This window comes from Heteronotia binoei, chromosome 5 (assembly GCF_032191835.1).
Source record: "Heteronotia binoei isolate CCM8104 ecotype False Entrance Well chromosome 5, APGP_CSIRO_Hbin_v1, whole genome shotgun sequence".
Classification (NCBI taxonomy): Eukaryota; Metazoa; Chordata; class Lepidosauria; order Squamata; family Gekkonidae; genus Heteronotia; species Heteronotia binoei.
In genome coordinates, this window is record NC_083227.1 from 10,475,643 (window position 1) to 10,493,659 (window position 18,017).

General features: G+C 46.7%; 1 protein-coding gene across 1 annotated transcript; it reads right to left on the bottom strand.

Annotated features, from left to right (window-relative positions):
- Window positions 1-722: 722 nt before the first annotated feature.
- On the bottom strand, window positions 723-16,854 carry LOC132571677 (zinc finger protein 557-like). The gene is made up of 6 exons (XM_060238469.1): window positions 16,800-16,854; window positions 14,387-14,459; window positions 13,202-13,328; window positions 12,155-12,250; window positions 2,568-2,891; window positions 723-760 (listed from the first exon to the last, which is right to left on the bottom strand). Exons 2-6 carry the CDS (start codon window positions 14,447-14,449, stop codon window positions 723-725), a joined length of 648 nt encoding a protein of 215 aa, XP_060094452.1. The 5' UTR covers window positions 14,450-14,459; window positions 16,800-16,854.
- Window positions 16,855-18,017: the final 1,163 nt, after the last annotated feature.

Sequence of the window (18,017 nt, forward strand, 5' to 3'; positions counted from 1 at the left end):
AATTTTGCCGGCCTGAATCATTCTGCCTCGGCGGAGCAGTTTTTTTAGGTTGATAATTTTGTATGGCCCGTGAATGATGTTATAAATATCCAAATGGCCCTTGGCAGAAAAAAAGGTTCCCCGCCCCTGTTTTAGATGGGATAGTAAGATGCCCACTTTTCTTGAAGCTTTTTTCACATTTTAGGCATTTATATGGTTTCTCCCCTGTGTGGATTTTTTGATGGGAAACACAGGCCATGCCTTAATAACTGACAATTATTGGAGTTAATCAAAAGTTTAAGGTCTAAGAAGAAAAGCAGAGAACTGCCGGTGCAGAGCAGTTCATCTTTTTGGGCAGCTAGCCACAAGGCACACAGCCCTGATTTGCCAAATCAAGGTTCCATTTAGAACATCTTATGGTTAGCTTTGCTGGAGAAAACATGTTATTTTGCTGTAAGTGAAGCCTCTTGCCAGAGCTAAAGACCCCTGGGGGGGGGCGGTGGATGAAAATACACTATATGATGTATTGCTTTATGATAAAAACATCCAATTTAAAAGCCAAATTCATTCAGAGTAACACATTCGTTCCCATGAGTCTAAAAAGAACCGTTCCAGCAGCTCTGCCCAAAAGCCATTTCAGATGTGGACACTGCAAGTGTCATAACCGAACTCAAAATAGGAAACATTTGATCAGTCCCTTTGACAAAATGCAATACATTCTAAAAAACTTCACAACGTGCAATTCAGATATAGCTGTCGTCAGAAGTTATTGCGATAAGATCTGTGCAGGGAAGACCTCCAGAAAGTGAAAGACACAAATAATAGAACACAGGAGCAAGATACCCCACACAACAGCTGGTGTACATTTGTTACAGCATTTTATAGAAAAAGAACAAGGACCCCACCTGATCTCAATTTTGGAGGTTTATATAAATCTCACCACCATAATGAAAAAGTTAAGAAAGGAAATCAAGTAGATTTTAAGTTTGCAGATTTTGGCAACTCGTGGGTTTGAGCTGGGACTTCTGACCTTGTGCAGCCAATTGCTGCATGCATAAAAAATGCTGAGTCATTCCCCACCGCAAAAGAATTCATTTGCTGTGGACAGTTCCAGCACGAGGTGAATGTGCTGGTCAGTATTTATTTCATATTTTTATTGTCTTGCTTCATGCCCAAACTATAGTTTATTTCATATTGCCGATTGTAGTGACCTACCTCTATCTCTCTCTACCTATATCTACCTATCCACATACCTATCTATATATCTACCTACCTACTATCTATCCTATCTATATCTACTTACCTATCTAATCTATCTCTACCTATCCACCTACATCTACCAACCTATCTATCTACCTATATCTCTACCTACCTACCAAAATAACTTTGTAGTAATTTTTATTAAGAGGTGTTTTTATTATCTGTATTAAGTTTTTCCTACAGTGCAGGCATTGATATGGTTTTTCCCATGTGAATTTTCTGATGGGCACGAAGGTGTGAACTCTGACTGAAGCTTTTCCCACACTCAAGGCATTCATCTGGTTTCTCCCCTGTATGAATTCTTTGATGCAAAGAAAGATCTGTACTCATCTTGAAACTTTTTCCACACTCCATTTATATAGTTTCTCCCATGTGAATTATTTGATGGGAATTAAGAGTGGAACTCTGACTGAAGCTTTTCCCATACTCTAGGCATTTATATGGTTTTCCCATGTGAGTTCTTTGATGAGAAGTAAGCTTTCCACTCTCAGTGAAGCTCTTCCCTCACTCCAAACATTTATATGGTTTCTACCGTGTGTGAATTCTTTGATGAGCAATAAGGGATACAAAGTGACTGAAGCTTTCCCCACACTCCAAGCATTTGTATGGTTTCTCCCCTGTGTGAGTTCTTCGGTGGGAAGTAAGTTCTGTACTACTCTTGAAGCTTTTCTCACATTCCAGGCATTTATATGGTTTCTCCCCTGTGTGAATTTTCTCATGACAAAAGTGTGAACTCTGCCTGAAGCTTTTTCCACACACCTGGCATTTATATGGTTTCGCCTCTCTGTGAATTCTCTGATGGACAGTAAGACTAAAACTGTGACTAAAGCTTTTCCCACACACTGGACATTCATATGGTTTCTCCCCCATGTGCATTTTCTGACGGTCACTAAGACATGAAATGCTCTTGAAGCTTTTCCCACAGTCCAGGCATTTATATGGTTTCTCTCCTGTGTGAATTCTCTGATGGACACTAAGGTGTGAACTGTGACTGAAGCTTTCCCCACACTCCTGACATTTAAATAGTATCTCCCCTATGTTAATCTTCTGATGAATACAAAGGTGTGAACTGCAGCTGAAGCTTTTCCCACACACCAGGCATTTATATGGTTTCTCCCCTGTGTGGATTCTTTGATGGCAAGTAAGTTCTGTGCTGTTCTTAAAACATTTCCCACACTCCAGGCATTTGTGTGGTTTCTCCCCTCTGTGGCTACTTTGATGGACAGTAAGGTATGAACTCCAACTGAAGTTTTCCCCACACTCCAAGCATTTGTGTGGTTCCTCCCCTGTGGGAATTTTCTGATGACAAAAAAGGTGTGAATTCTGACTGACGCTTTCCCCACCCTCCAGGCATTGATATATTCCCTTTCTGTTACGTATCCTTTGTTGAATATTAATAACTGATATTTCAGTCAAAGTTTCCCTGCGTGCATTGCACTCATTCCTGTCCTCTGCTTGATATATTTTTTGCAATAGAGAGTCATCCCCCTGTAAAAGACTAGATTTAGTCCTCCCTTTAGTTGGGAGTTTTCCCTTCTCCTCCTTTGGTACATCCAAATATTCAAACTTCCCTTTCATAACTGAATCTGTATCCTCTTTTTCCGTCAACCGGCGTTCTCCTGCTTCATTCTCTGACTGCCAGACATCTCCTGCTGAAAGAAAGTTATACCTGGTGTGATAATATGACACTTTTCACTAATACCTTATTTTGATTCCAGTATCACCTAAAGACTAACAAGGTTTTCCAGGTATACGTTTTTGGAGTTAAGGCTCCCTTTGTTGTATTTGATTCAGTCTTTCCATCCCAGTCAGAGGGTGAGAGGGGTGCTGCGAAAGTGGAACTAAGAGGCAGAGGTACCGTACACATGGTAGTTAGTCTTTTTTTTTTAAGAACAAAAGAGAAATGCTTAGGGGAAGAAGAGGAATGCTTAGGGGCCGAAAATTAGCACCTGTGAGATAAGAATACTATGTTCAGCCCCGGAAGGTCCACTATTCTGAATTAACTTAAGAAGAAGATGATGATATTGGATTTATATCCCGCCCTCCACTCCGAAGAGTCTCAGAGCGGCTCACAATCTCCTTTCCCTTCCTCCCCCACAACAGACACCCTGTGAGGTGGGTGGGGCTGAGAGGGCTCCCACAGCAGCTGCCCTTTCAAGGACAGAGGCTCAGAGTGGCCTACAATCTCCTTTATCTTCCTCCCCCACAACAGACACCCTGTGAGGTGGGTGGGGCTGAGAGGGCTCTCACAGCAGCTGCCCTTTCAAGGACAACCTCTGCCAGAGCTATGGCTGACCCAAGGCCATTCCAGCAGGTGCAAGTGGAGGAGTGGGGAATCAAACCCGGTTCTCCCAGATAAGAGTCCGCACACTTAACCACTAGACCAGACTGGCTCTACTTAAGAACATAAGAAAAGCCATGTTGGAGCAAGCCAAGGGCCATGCAATCCAACACTGCATCATGCAGTGCCCCCCCCCCAACCCCTCCCCACCAGCTGCAATCAGGTCCACCAGCAAGTCCAGAACTCCAGAAACCCCACCACCACTGCCTCACAACCACCAAGAATACTGAGCATCACTCGCCCCAGACAGACAGTTCTGTCTATAAAGGTAAAGGTAGTCAGTCATTTCCAACTCTGGGGTGATGTCGCATCATGTTTTCACGGTAGACTTATTACAGGGTAGTTTGCCATTACTATTTCCCCCCAAGCAAGCTGGGTACTCATTTGACCGACCTCGGAAGGATGGAAGGCTGAGTCAACCTGGAGCCGGCTACCTGAACCCAGCTTCCGCCGGGATCGAACTCAGGTCATGAACAGAGAGTTCAGACTGCGGTACTGCAGCTTTACCACTCTGTGCCACAGGGCTGCTGGTTCCATATATACTTTGTGGCTAACGGCCACTCATGGACCTCCTGTCTGCTCTATATATTTATCCAATCCCTTCTTGAAGTTGTCATAGGAACATAAGAGCCCTGCTGGATCAGACCATCTAGTCATAAGAACATAAGAGAAGCCATGTTGGATCAGGCCAGTGGCAAAGTAAATTTTGCAAATGTGATTGCTTAAGAACATAAGAGAAGCCATGTTGGATCAGGCCAATGGCCCACCCAGTCCAACAGTCTGTGTCACAGAGTGGCCAAAAACATGCTTAAAACGTTAGCGCTCACTGGTCTTAAGGATGCTTTCTTTGTATTTCTCCCATGGGAGTCAGGGAACTGGGCAAAGGAAGCTCTGCCTCTTTCCTTCCTTCCCCAGGGAACCAGGAGGGGGAGAAGCCTCAGCCAATGGAGAAAATAGAGGTTTTGCTCTGTAGCTCCTGTACAATTGATCGAGCCTTGCAAAGCAAGCTGTGATGCAGAAGGAAGCAAAAAGAAAGGGAGAAGGAAGCAGATGACAGCCAGTTGCTCGGGGGCCTGATAGGAGCCCTCCGGGGGCCTGATTTGGCTCCTGAACTGCATGTCTGAGACCGCAGTCTACTCCATATGCTTATCCAATCCCCTCTTGAAGCTGGCTCTGCTTGTAGCAGTCACTGCTTTTAGTTTCAAATAGTCTCCAGGCTTTTTGAAGAGGTTTGACCCTCCTTACGTTTCCTTTCAGTTTCTTCTTCACCAGCCCTCTCAGCTGAAAGAAGTTACCCCTTTGAAAGTTAAAACCGGTTGTGTACCGTGTTCGCTATAAAGTGCTGGTTATCACCTTTAAAGCCCTATATGGCCGGGGACCTGCCTACCTAAGGGACCACCTCTCCCCATATGTTCCCCAGAGAGCACTGAGATCTAGCTCTCAAAACCTTCTAACAATCCCTGGGCCAAGAGAGGCTAGATTGAAGGCTACTAGGGAGCAAGCCTTCTCAGTAATGGCCCCTCGATGGTGGAATCATCTTCCAGAGATGGTGCGAGCCCTGCGGGACCTGAACCAATTCCGCGGGGCTTGCAAAACATTTCTTTTCCAGCTCGCTTTCGAGGCAGAACCTGACTAATCTGACGTGTAGCCATTTAGCCGTCTGTGGATATTATGACTTACAGTATTTTTAGCACCTATTTATCTGTTTTACCTAATTTAAATAACTTATTATGAAACTGACTATATTTAAAACTGTTTACATTGTTTTACTTGAATTCTGGAATTTTACTTGAATTTACTGGAATTCCATGTTTGTGAGCCGCCCTGAGCCCGCCTTTGGCGGGGGAGGGCGGGATATAAGAATAAATTTATTATTATTATTATTATTATTGTGTTGGTCTTTTTGGGCAACTCCCCAGCATTTACATCAACGTTAGGCTTAATAACATTATGAGAACAAAACAAGAAGTCAAGTTGCACCTTTTAAGGCCAGCTTAGTGTGGCCGGACCTGCCTGTCCCACATTGGTCTTGTCAGCCACCAGCGAGCCTGCAGCAAACGTGGACTATTGCACCCTTCTTAAATCTTCGTTCGCGAAGCCAAGCCGAGAGAGAGTTTTATTCAGAACGCAAGCTTTCGTGTGCTCTCTAAGCTTACGTCCTGAATAAAACTAAGTTGGTCTTAAAGGTGCCACTGGACTCCTATTTTGTTCTACTACTTCAGACCAACACGGGTGACCACTTGGACCTACCGTATATACTCGAGTATAAGCCGACCCGAATATAAGCCGAGGCTTCTAATTTTACCCCCAAAATCTGGGAAAACTTATTGACTCGAGTATAAGCCGAGGGTGGGAAGCGCAGCAGTTACTGGTAAATTACAAAATTAAAACACTGGTAGATACCAATAAAACGACATTCATTGAGGCAGTAAACTATTGTTCTGCAAGTAGAAAAGAGGGTCAACCTAAACAATATGGTATCAACAATAACTAAAAAGTACAAAACCTTAGCTCAATCAGCAACTACGGTAAGCTAAAACACAAGAGCTAAAATCCTTCAAAACTGGATTCCTCCTCATCATCTGTATGCCCAAATAGAGCTTCAGCTTCAGTCGGTGTGAGGGTATCAGCGTAGATATTGCCATCACCACTGAGTTCGCAATCATCGCCATCACTGCTGTCATTTCTCATACACAGCGCTGTCTTCACTGCCCTCCATAGCATTACTAATGCCACATTTCTTAAAGGCACGTTGCACCATGTCTTCTGGAATATCTTCCCATGCATCACGAACCCACGTTGCTATCAGTTCTATGTGGGGCTTCTTTAGATTTCCAACTTTTGTCAGTTGGGCTTGACCAGATGACATCCATTCATGCCACATCTTTCGCACACGGTCTTTGAAAGGTTTATTTAAACACACATCTAGGGGCTGTAATACAGATGTAAGCCCACCTGGAATAACGGCCAAAGTAACTTGAGAAGACTTTGCCAATTTTTTTATGTCATCAGATGTGTGAGCCCTGAACATATCCCAAACTAGCAATGAAGGTTTTTTCTTCAAGGCTGCTCCTGGTCGTCCTTTCCAAATTTCTTCCAGCCATTTTTTTTGTTCCTTGTTCATCCATCCAGCCTTTAATATGTGCCCGCACGTTTATTCGTGGTGGAAATTTCACCTTTTTAGGCAATGTCTTCCTTTTAAAAATAATGACAGGCCGCAGCTTAGTTCCATTAGCCAAACATGAGAGAACGGCTGTGAAATGGGTTTTTTCATTTCCTGTGGTCCTGAGTAAAATAGTTTTGTCTGCCAAACTTGCCACAGTTCTGTTGCTGGGAAGATCAAAGGTCATAGGTGTTTCATCCATATTCCCAATATCTCCCAAGTCGTAGTTATGGCTCCTTCTTTGTTTTATGATGAATTAATGGAATGACATCACTTTTTCATCAAGGTCTTTTGGCAACTTCTGTGCAATCTTTGTTCTTTGCCGCAAACATAGGTCAAACCTGTTCATGAAGCGGGAACACCATCCTGCTGTCGCAGCAAAATTTTCAATGCCTGGTGCTTTTAGTTTGTCGTCTTTAGCCATTTGAAGGGCACGTAAGCGAATTCCCATGCGTGTTACACAGTAGCCATTTTGACGACACTCCATAACCCACTTATGCAATTCAGTCTCTAGAGCCCCATAGGGACTCGTTAAACCACGTCGAGCTTTTTTTGCCTTTGGGATTTTTTCCAAGTCAGCTTTCATTTTCCGCCAGTCCCTCACTTGTTTTTCAGCAACACAAAATTCCCTACTTGCAATGCTGTTATTGCTTTCTTCTGCTCTTGCCACAACTTTAAGTTTGAAACCAGCTTCGTATGACCTGCGTTTTTGTTTTGATCCAGTATTAGAGGTAGTGGGATCCATTTCTAACGGAATTAAAAAAAAGCATAGCGTATATTTCCCAATATATACGGTACATATGGGCACATATGGGCATTATACACAGGACAGCGGCATAAAATTGTTTGGGTGTGAATCCAGGGGTAAATGACAACCCCTGGATCTGTCACTGAGGAAGGGAGGGTGCTTCCGCGGCTCCCGCCTATGCACTCATCTCGAGTCCCTACTGGCCGCCTCACGCCCGCCATCTCCCCGCCCGCTGAAATGGCTTGCATCTGTTTCAGTCTGAGGTGATAGGCACACCAGCCCTGCTGTTAGGCTGAAATTGATGCAAGCCATTTTAGCGATTCCTCTCGATTTCCCCCATCCCCAAGCTGCACAGACCTCCTGATAACCACGTGGAGGGTTGTGGGAAGGGTTGTTAACAGGGATGGGCATGAGCCTTGGTTTGTGAACCGCGACTCAAGACAGTTTTTGTGATGAAATTAGGGTTGTGGGGAGGTTCATGGCCATTCCTAATCTTGATTTAGTCAAAGACTAAATTAGGATGATCTTGTTAATGACAATCTTTTTGGGTCTCTCAGATCTTAAATGTTTTGATGCAATGTAAACAGAAAATGTGTCACCGTACTTATTCTTTCTACAATTTAGACATCAGAGCTAGCTAATGTTACTACTTCCATCTTTATTTTGCAGAAATGGATGGCAGAGGCAATCAGCCTGAAGAATTCCTGTCCAGTGGAAACTCTCAGTGAAAGCTTTAAACTTAAACTGAGAGCTAAAAACTAATTTATTTTTATTTAAATAGTATGGACATAATTTTTGTTTCAAAAGGGCTAATACAATTAAATTTTGTATGAGAATATTTTTTAGGAAAACTCTAGTCCTATAGAAAAAGAGTTATACTGATGTTACTTTTGTCTAGAAAGGGAAAATTTTGCCCACAAAATTCCAAACATACTCATCTGTTCTGAAAATGAACTTTAGTGTAGGTAGTAGATCCACTTAACAAACACAGAATCATCCCATTCTTAAATAGATCATATGAGTTTCTGTGCTGTCCTTAACAGTGTTGTTCACTGAACCCAAACCTGAAGCAATAACTTGTTTTACTCACTTTGTCTGTAGGAAGATTGGCTGGCCCAAAGGAGCCAATCCTGCAGGGAGAATTCTTCCTGCAGGGTGGGCTGGACCATTAACACAATTCAAAGGAGGGAGAGCAAAATAGAGGGCAGCCATTTACCGTAAACAGAAAAGCTGATGGGCAGACCCTTTCAGCTGGTAGGTTTAAATTCTTGTAAGCCATTAAACCCCCTGGTTTGCTCCCCCTGCTTTGAAGGGGGGGTGGTGGTAAGAAAGATTGCTGAAATGGCCTCACGGCCGCCATCTCCCCACCCGCCTCACGGCCGCCATCTCCCCGCCCGCCTCACGGCCGGAGGTTTGCCGCGAATCTGGTTCTGCATTTGCGTTCAGAACCCCGGGGGGGAGACCCTGAAAAAGTTACTCCCGCTGCATCTCGGGAAGGGGATTGTAGCTGCCTCGCTCACATAGGCGGAAACGTCTGCAATGCCTTTCGAAACCCTGGCTGCCGAGGAGCTGCCAACGCAAACACCGCCATCTCCCCGCCCGCCTCACGCGTGAGTCGAGTATAAGCCGAGGAGGGGGTTTTTCTGCCCAAAATTTGGGCAGAAAAACTCAGCTTATACTCGAGTATATACGGTATTTATTAACATTACGGTCACTGTTCCCGACCGGTATTATCGCATTTACATCTGATGACCCTGAAGCAGGGGGAGGGCCTCCAAACTGAGGGAACCCCTGCCCCCACCTGGGGATTAAACACAACGGGAAACCACAGTCCACAGATAATTCGAAATTTACAGAACCCACAGTGTACTAACAGGGTTGCCACTAAAATTTTATTTTTCATTTCCCGGACTTAACATAAGAGAAGCCATGTTGGATCAGGCCAATGGCCCATCCAGTCCAACACTCTGTGTCACATAAGAACATAAGAGAAGCCATGTTGGACCAGGCCAGTGGCCCATCCAGTCCAACACACCGTGTCACATAAGAACATAAGCGAAGCCATGTTGGACTAGGCCAGTGGCCCATCCAGTCCAACACACTGTGTCACATAAGAACATAAGAGAAGCCATGTTGGATCAGGCCAGTGGCCCCTCCAGTCCAACACACTGTGTCACACAGTGGCCAAAAACCCCCAAGTGCCATCAGGAGGTCTACCAGTGGAGTTAGAAGTCCTTCCACTGTGCCCCTCTCCCAAGCACCAAGAATACAGAGCGTCACTACCCCAGACAGAGTTCCAACAATACGCTGTGGCTAATAGCCAGTGATGGACCTCTGCTCCAGTTGTTGATCCAATCCCATCTTGAAGCTGGTTATGCTTGTAGCCGCCACCACCTCCTGTGGCAGTGAATTCCGCATGTTAAAAATCCTTTGGGTGAAGAATTACTTCCTTTTATCCGTTCTAACCTGACTGCTCAGCAATTTCATTGAATGTCCACGAGTTCTTGTATTGTGAGAAAGGGAGAAAGGGACTTCTTTCTCTACCTTCTCTATCCCATGCATAATCTTGTAAACCTCTATCATGTCACCCCGCAGTCAACGTTTTTGTAAGCTAAAGAGCCCCAAGTGTTTTAACCTTTATTCATAGGGAAAGTGTTCTGCCCCTTGAATCATTCTAGTTGCCCTTTTCTGTACTTTTTCCAATGTTATAATATCTTTTTTGAGGTGCAGTGACCAAAATTGTACATAGTACTCCAAATGAGATCGCACCATCAATTTATACAAGGGCATTATGATACTGGCTATTTTCAGTTCCCTTCCTAATAATTCCCAGCATGGCGTTGCCCTTTTTTATTGCAATTACAGCACACTGTCTTGACATTTTCAGTGAGTTATCCACCATGACCCCAAGATCTCTCTCTTGGTCAGTCTCTGCCAGTTCACACCCCGTCAACTTGTATTTATAGCTAGGATTTTTGGCCCCAATGTGCATTACTTTGCACTTGGTCACACTGAACATCATCTGCCACGTTGACGTCCACTCACCCAGCCTCGATAGATCTCTTCGGAGTGCCTCACAATCCTCTCTGGTTCTCATCACCCTGAATAACTTAGTTTCATCTGCAAACTTAGCCACTTCACTGCTTACTCCCAACTCCTAATCGTTAATGAACAAGTTAAATTGCTTGTTCCTGTTGGAGTTTACAGAGTACCAGCTCTCTCACCCGCTTCCTGATTTCTCCCTTGCATAAAGGTTGCAAATGAGGGTTGTCTGCTTCTCTAGATTGCAGAAACCACCTCCTTTCTTGATGCTGATCTGCTTATTACACTTTCTGGAACCTGAAAGTGAAACTTTCCCAGCTTTGGAAAGTTCCTATTTGTTAGCATTGAGAGTTTACTTGAATTGAAGTTTGTATCTTGGTGTAATTTTTGGGACAATTGCAAAACAGATGTCCCTGCAGTTAATTTTGAAAGAAGCTGATATTGAATGTCTTTCTTCGACAAATATTTTTGCAGTTGAGACCTGTGTAGTTGTAGAGTGGAACATTTCCTTAAGGCTTGCATTTATGCAACATGACCTATTCATTTTTTTTAAACTTGCTGTTATGTTTGAATGGTGGTCAGGGAAAGTCACTGCCACGGAAGGTGGTGGCGGCTGCAAGCATAGCCAGCTTCAAGAGGGGGTTAGATAAAAATATGGGGCAGAGGTCCATCAGTGGCTATTAGCCACAGTGTGTTTGTGTATATATATTGGCCACTGTGTGACACAGTGTTGGACTGGATGGGCCATTGGCCTGATCCAACATGGCTTCTCTTATGTTCTTAAGCAATCACATTTGCAAAATTTACTTTGCACAGTGCAGAGTAGAAAGTGCTAGTTGTCTGTGAAATCCAACAGCAGCGAAACCCATTTGCAACCCTCTGCTGGATTTTAGCAGGAGACAAAACATCAATTCCAGACAGAAGCATGACCCAAAAAACAGGCTTATCTTTATATGTAAGTTAAATGCAGTACTAACAGGTAGGGATGAAAACAGTTAGATGTTTAAAGTTTGTGAACTGCTAAATGCTTAAACTAGCCTTGCTTTGAAAATGCTACAGGCAGACCATGGAAATCATGCAGGGACAGAGCTCAACAAACACATTAGGCTGGTCGCTGGGGGTGGAGCTGAGAAAAAGGTGGACTGGGAAAGGGCATCATTAAGCGGCTCACAATCTCCTTTATCTTTCACCCCCGCACAGACACCCTGCGAGGTAGGTGAGGCTGAGAGAGTTCTCCCCAAAGCTCCCCTTCCAAGGACTGCTCTGCAAGAGCTATGGCTGACCCACAATTGGAGGAGTGGGGAGTCAAACCTGGTTCACCCAGGTAAGAGTCCACACGCTTAACCACTACACCAAAACAAAATGCACAATTCTATCATCCTGAAACCATCACCGCCGCCCCTCCCCCTGGTCAGTGGAAAAATTGTCTTCCACAAAACCGGTCCTTGGTGCCAAAAAGGTTGGGGAACGCTGTTCCAAGGAATAACGTTTGGCTGTTTCTTTAAACAGATGCAGTTATATGGTGCATGTTTGCTTTAACCGATACCATGTTGCATCCAGTGCTTATTACAAAAAAACGCAGGCGACGCACAGTCCCAAGAGAGATATTTTCAGCCCTTACCTGCCAATCCTTCCTCTTCATCGCAGCCCAAGAGAAACAGCCCTTCCTCCTCTTCTTCCAGCCGGGATATGAGGTCAGGTTTAGCAATCAGAGGTCCTGTTTATCACGGAAGCACACACACAAAATTAGACACCTTCTGTGTACCCATAGATTCAGCAATTCCATGCCAATAAGAACATAAGAGAAACCATGTTGGATCAGGCCAACGGCCCATCCAGTCCAACACTCTGTGTCACACAGTGGCAAAAAAATTTATATATACACACACACTGTGGCTAATAGCCAGACTCCTGTCCCTCTAGAAGAGGGGCGGCCAAACTTGCTTAATGTAAGAGCCACGTTGAATAAATATCAGATGTGTGAGTGCCGCAACGTGAACATAGGGAGGGAGGGAGGAATTAATTAATTGCTGAGCAGTCGGGTTAGAACAGATAAAAGGAAGTCCTTCTTCACCCAAAGGGTGATTAACACGTGGAATTCACTGCCACAGGAAGTGGTGGCGGCTGCAAGCATAGACAGCTTCAAGAGGGGATTGGATAAAAATATGGAGCAGAGGTCCATCAGTGGCTATTAACCACAGCATATTGTTGGAACTCTCTGTCTGGGGCAGTGATGCTCTGTATTCTTGGTGCTGGTGCGGGGTGGGGGGGCAACAGTGCAGGGCTTCCAGTGTTCTGGCCCCACTGGTGGACCAGACTGGAGGGAAGCCCCTGTTTAGATTACCCCACCATCTCCAGACTAGGCCTCCCCTGCTGGCACCTCTTCCGATGCCCTCGCTCACTCAGGGATTGCGTTTCCTGCATTGTGCAGGGGGTTGAACTAGATGGACCCTAGAGGTCCCTTCCAACTCTATGATTCTTTGACTGCCAGGCAGGGGCTCCCTCTCTGCAAAGAAGGCACAGAACCCTCCTCACATCAGGAGGAGGAGAGTGGAGGGAGGCAGAGACCAGCCACTGGGACCAGGGCAGACAGCCTGGCCACGCCCTCCCTCCTGAAGGGCTTCTTTATCCTCACTCCTCACTGCAGGAAGGAGCAAAGGATCCTCACCCAGAGAGGCCACGTTCCCATAATTCTCCAGCATGACTTCCTTGTACAGAGCTCTTTGCGTTGGACTCAGCAGGCTCCACTCCCCCGGGGTGAAATTCACGGCCACCTCTTCGAAGGACACCCCCGCCTGCAAGACAGAGAAGGAAGTGTTTCTTTACACCTGGAAAGCCGGTTCATTGGGGGCAGCCAGAAACAGAGTGAGGCAATTCAGAGGGAAAGGACGGCACAAAGAGGCGGGGAGAAGAGCCCCGTGGGGACGTCTCCCTGTTCATCCCTCCTTGGGGGACTCTTGGAACTTAGGGGGGCTGTCCTCACCCCCAGTGGGGTAGCAGCCTTGTGGGGAAGAGGCCAGAGATGTCTGGATGATAAAAGGACTAAACCATATGCCATGGGAAATTCTATATTGTTATGGGAACATTTGGAGTTTGGACAAATCAATAGTTACGTTCTAATTTTCTGGCTTCTCCACAACAACCATCCTAGACAGGAGGGGGGTGACCGTTTTTCAGCCTCCCCAGTGGGGAATGCTAGACACAATGGGAAGGGGCCTGATCCTCTGAGCATTACAAGAGAGGAGACGTCCTTACTGTCTGCTGTACGTCTCCCCAGTGATTCTGGAGAGAAGGTGGCTGAGAGGCGATATGATCACCATCTTCAAAGACTTGAAGGGCTCTCCTATAGAGCAGGGGTGGCCAACGGTAGCTCTCCATGTTTTTTTTGCCTACAACTCCCATCAGCCCTAGCCAGCATGGCCAATGGCTGGGGCTGATGGGAGTTGTAGGCAAAAAAAGCATCTGGAGAGCTACCGCTGGCCACCCCTGTTATAGCGGATGGTGTGGAATTGTTTTCTGTGGCCTCAGAAGGGAGGACTGGAACCAAGGGGTTGAAATTAAATCAAAAGAGTTTCCGGCACAACATTAGGAAGAACTTCCTGACCGTTGGAGCAGTCTTTCAGTGGAACAGGCTTCCTTGGGAGGTGCTGGGCTCTCCTTCCTTGGAGGTTTTTAAACAGAGGTTAGGTGGCCATCTGACGCAATTAAGAGCCTGTGAATTTAGGGGATGGTATTTGTGAATTTCCTGCATTGGGCAGGGGGTTGGACTAGATGACCCTGGAGGTCCCTTCCACCTCTTACAGTTCTATGATTCTTCCCCTCCACACACACACACACACACACACTCACATACCTGAGCGGACTGCATGGCGGCTCTCTTCCCTTCAGCAGACAGGGGAGACGGTGGAGGAGGCATCCAGGGAGTCCTTTTGCATGGGAGGGAGAGAAAGAAAGAGGGGGGAAACCCTATTAATCCATCCTCCTCCACCTCCCCTGGAAATGTTTCCTTCCAACCCCTTCCTGGGAGAGGAGTCCTTTTCCCTGCCTGAAACCACACTCCTCCCTCCTCCCCTCTGAGGGGGCCAAGACCTTCCCACTCCCCCCCCCCCGCAAAGAGAATGTGAGGGGAATGAGGTGAGAGAGTCCCTAGGGCAGGGGTCTCCAGCCCCCCAGCAGTGTACCGGTACTGGTCCATGTTCTATTAGCAACCAGGCCGTGAGTTGTATAATTATTACATTATATATTACAATGTAATAAGACGACATTGTCCTGCCCTCCACTTCAAATTTTAAGAGTCTCAGAGCGACTCACAATCTCCTTTCCCTTCCTCCGCCACAACAGACACCCTGTGAGGTGGGTGGGGCTGAGAGGGCTCTCACAGCAGCTGCCCTTTCAAGGACAACTCCTATGAGAGCTATGGCTAACCCAAGGCCATTTCCAGCAGCTGCAAGTGGAGGAGTGGGGACTCAAACCCCGTTCTCCCAGATAAGAGTCCGCACACTTAACCACCACACCAAACAAATAGAAATGAAGTGCACAATTGTATCATCCCGAAATCATCCCCCGACCCTGGTCTGTGGAAAAATTGTCTTCCACAAAACCAGTCCCTGGTGCCAAAAGACCACTGCCTTAGAACAGGGGTGCCCAATGGTAGATCTCCAGATGTTTTTTTGCCTACAACTCCCATCAACCCCAGCCATTGGCTATGCTGGCTGGGGTTGATGGGAGTTGTAGGGAAAAAACATCTGGAGAGCTACCGTTGCCCACTCCTGCCTTAGAGGATGGGAGGGAGTGCCTGACTGGGAGAAGCCAGCTCAAAATTCATTTCTCCCCGCACACAGAACACTAGCCCCACAAGGAAAAAAGTTCACCTGTGAGGCTTTTTTCTTGCGAGGAGATTTCCATGGAGGGAAGCCTCAAGGAAAGATGTCTTGAATCCAGGTGTGGATAAATCAGGAGAAAAGAGCATCTACTTTAAAACGTTCCTTGAATGATTATTGTCATAATAAAGCCTTGCTTCCATCATACTTTTAAAATTACTTTCTCCTATGTGGTCACAGTGGCATGACGAAGATTTCCATCTGTCTACTTGATACGTTTGGGTTATTTCCCCGTTTTTTATGGGGAAAATATGAGAAAGTTTGTCAGATCTTAAGAGTTCAGAAAAATTCTCACAGGGGGGTTGATTTAATGGTTCTAACTGTTTGTTTTATTGTTGGTTTTGAACTGCCGTATTGTGTTGTAATCCACCTTGGGCCCATTATGGGAAAGGGCAGACTATAAATTCGCAAAAATAGATTAAAAAAAATAAGCTGAACAATGGAGCCCAGATGCAAGGGGCGGGTTTGAGAAGGGGGAGAGTTAAGAAAAAAAGAACACAATAAAATTTAGAGGTTCTGAAGATCTACTCCTGTGAGCTCCTGCCCAAAAGGAGACCTGTGTAACCAGATTATAGATGCACTAGTCATTTGGCAAATTAATAAAAGAGAAGAGAGGAAGGAAAACTAGCAGCCATTGGGGCAGGCCTGGGGAATCTGAAATGGCCGCCTTCCCGCCTGGCTTGCGAAATTCAGCTCCACCCCAAAGCACCGGGCAAGATGGCAGAAAAGCCACGTGGAAACTCCGGCAGGGCCCCCAAATCCTGCAGGGTGCTGTGCAGAAGCAGGCAAATGCATCCCCCCCCCCCCCCCCAAGCATCAAACCTGGAGCAAATCCCCGGTGGGGAGAAGATCTGGCCCTCCAACTTCCATTCCCCCAGGACAGAAGGGGCACAGTCTTTGGATGCTTTAGATCTCCTCCAAAAATCCCCCCTTCTGCACTCTTCAGATTCCTCGTGTGGGTCTTCTGAGGGTCCAGTGACAAGGTCCTTCTGCCCCCCTGAGCCTTTTCTTCAGCCTCTCCGTCCCTGTCCCCCCCCCTCCCAAATCCGCTCCTCAGCCCCCCACCCCACCCGTGCCCCCTTCTCCCCACCCCAAATCTCACTCTCCCCCCCCCCAAAAAAAAACTCCTTCCTAAATGTGCCTCTGGCAGCCACTTCGACTCCCTCCAGTCTCCCAAGGTGCCGCATTCGAATCCTGCGCTCCAGTCCGCTGATGGAACCACGTGACTCTGTGCAAAGGGGACCAGCGTGGGGCAGGAGGGAGGGTACCAAAGGAGGCAAGGAAGACACTGGGGGGGAGGGCGGGTGCTCTCTTTCAACCCCACTTCTTGACCCCCCCCCCCTGCTTTAAATCTTGCATTGCAGCCCCCAACCCACATTTCCCTACCTCCAAAGGCAGCTCACCGGGTTCCCTCCCAGCCAGTGAAGCGGAAGCCAGACTCCAGGGCGCTTTCTTGCAAGGGGGCGGGGAAGGAAATAGTGCCCCCCCTTCTCCACAGCCCCGCCCTAAGTGCCTCTCTAGGACTGCCCCCCTCTCTCTTTCTCTCTGACCCTTCCAGACAGTCCTCATTTGGGGAAAAGGAAAGTTGGTGGAATTCACGAGCCGTGTTCCCTCTAAGCCAGGGGTGGCCAAATTTGCTTAATGTAAGAGCCACATAGAATACACATCAGATGTTTGAGAGGAGCAAGAAATGAACGTCAGATGTTTGAGAGCTGCAAGGAAGGCCGATAGATGTACCTGTGGTATGTGGTATGGAGGGAGAGGTGGTAAGAAAGCAACTTGAACTTTAAATGCATTCTCCAAGCTGTTGGCTGGCTTGGCTTGGAGAAGTGACTTAAAGAGACAGCCTTCTCCGAGCTGGCTGATGGGGCAGTGGGGCCTTCAAGAGCCACACGATATGTGTGAAAGAGAGCCACATGTGGCTCCCGAGCCGAAATTTGGCTACCCCTGCTCTAAACTGAGTTGGCATAAACTAGATCACAGATTTTTAGCCTCCAGCTCGCACGTTTTTGACTTCGCTCAGGAAGAATGGCCCCAGGGCGCACTAATTAATGCAGGAGCTCACCACTTGAAGGCCAGGAGCTTGCAAAGTAGAATTTTGGCTCACAACACTCTGCAGCTGAGAGGGAACATTCTTCGTGAGTCACATCTAAGGTGGCATTGAGTTCCCCCCTCAGGGACTGAGACCAACACAAAACGAAGTTGGCCTTAAAGGTGCAATCGACTCCTATTTCGTTCTATTCAGAAGGGAAGCTTTCGTGTGCATGCCCACTTCTTCAGACGAGGAATGAGGTACAGGAAGCAGAGCCACATAGAGCTGGCGGGGTTTGGAAAGCTGACGTTCTGAATAAAGGGAAGTTGGTCTTAAAGGTGCAATCGACTCCTATCCTTTTTTATGCGCTCCCAGCCGAGTTCCCGCTGCCGGCAGCGGCTCTGCCCAGCGACTCGTGACGCTTTCAAGAGCGCGTCTCACCGATTGGAGAGAAATTGCCCCCCTCGGCCAATCCCGACTCTCGCCCTGTGTGTTCCTCCCCTCAACCCCTCCGCTCCTCTCCCTGGGGCGAAAGGGCATTGCAAGAAGCGCACGGATCGAAATGGGTTTGC

Coding starts and splice junctions, on each gene's coding strand:
- LOC132571677 (XM_060238469.1), bottom strand. CDS start 14,449: ATGCCTCCTCCACCGTCTCCCCTGTCTGCTGAAGGGAAGAGAGCCGCC. Junction 12,251..13,201: donor TGGGAACGTGGCCTCTCTGG/GTGAGGATCCTT, acceptor CGTGATAAACAG/GACCTCTGATTGCTAAACCT. Junction 2,892..12,154: donor TGAAGAGGAAGGATTGGCAG/GTAAGGGCTGAA, acceptor ACTTTCTTTCAG/CAGGAGATGTCTGGCAGTCA.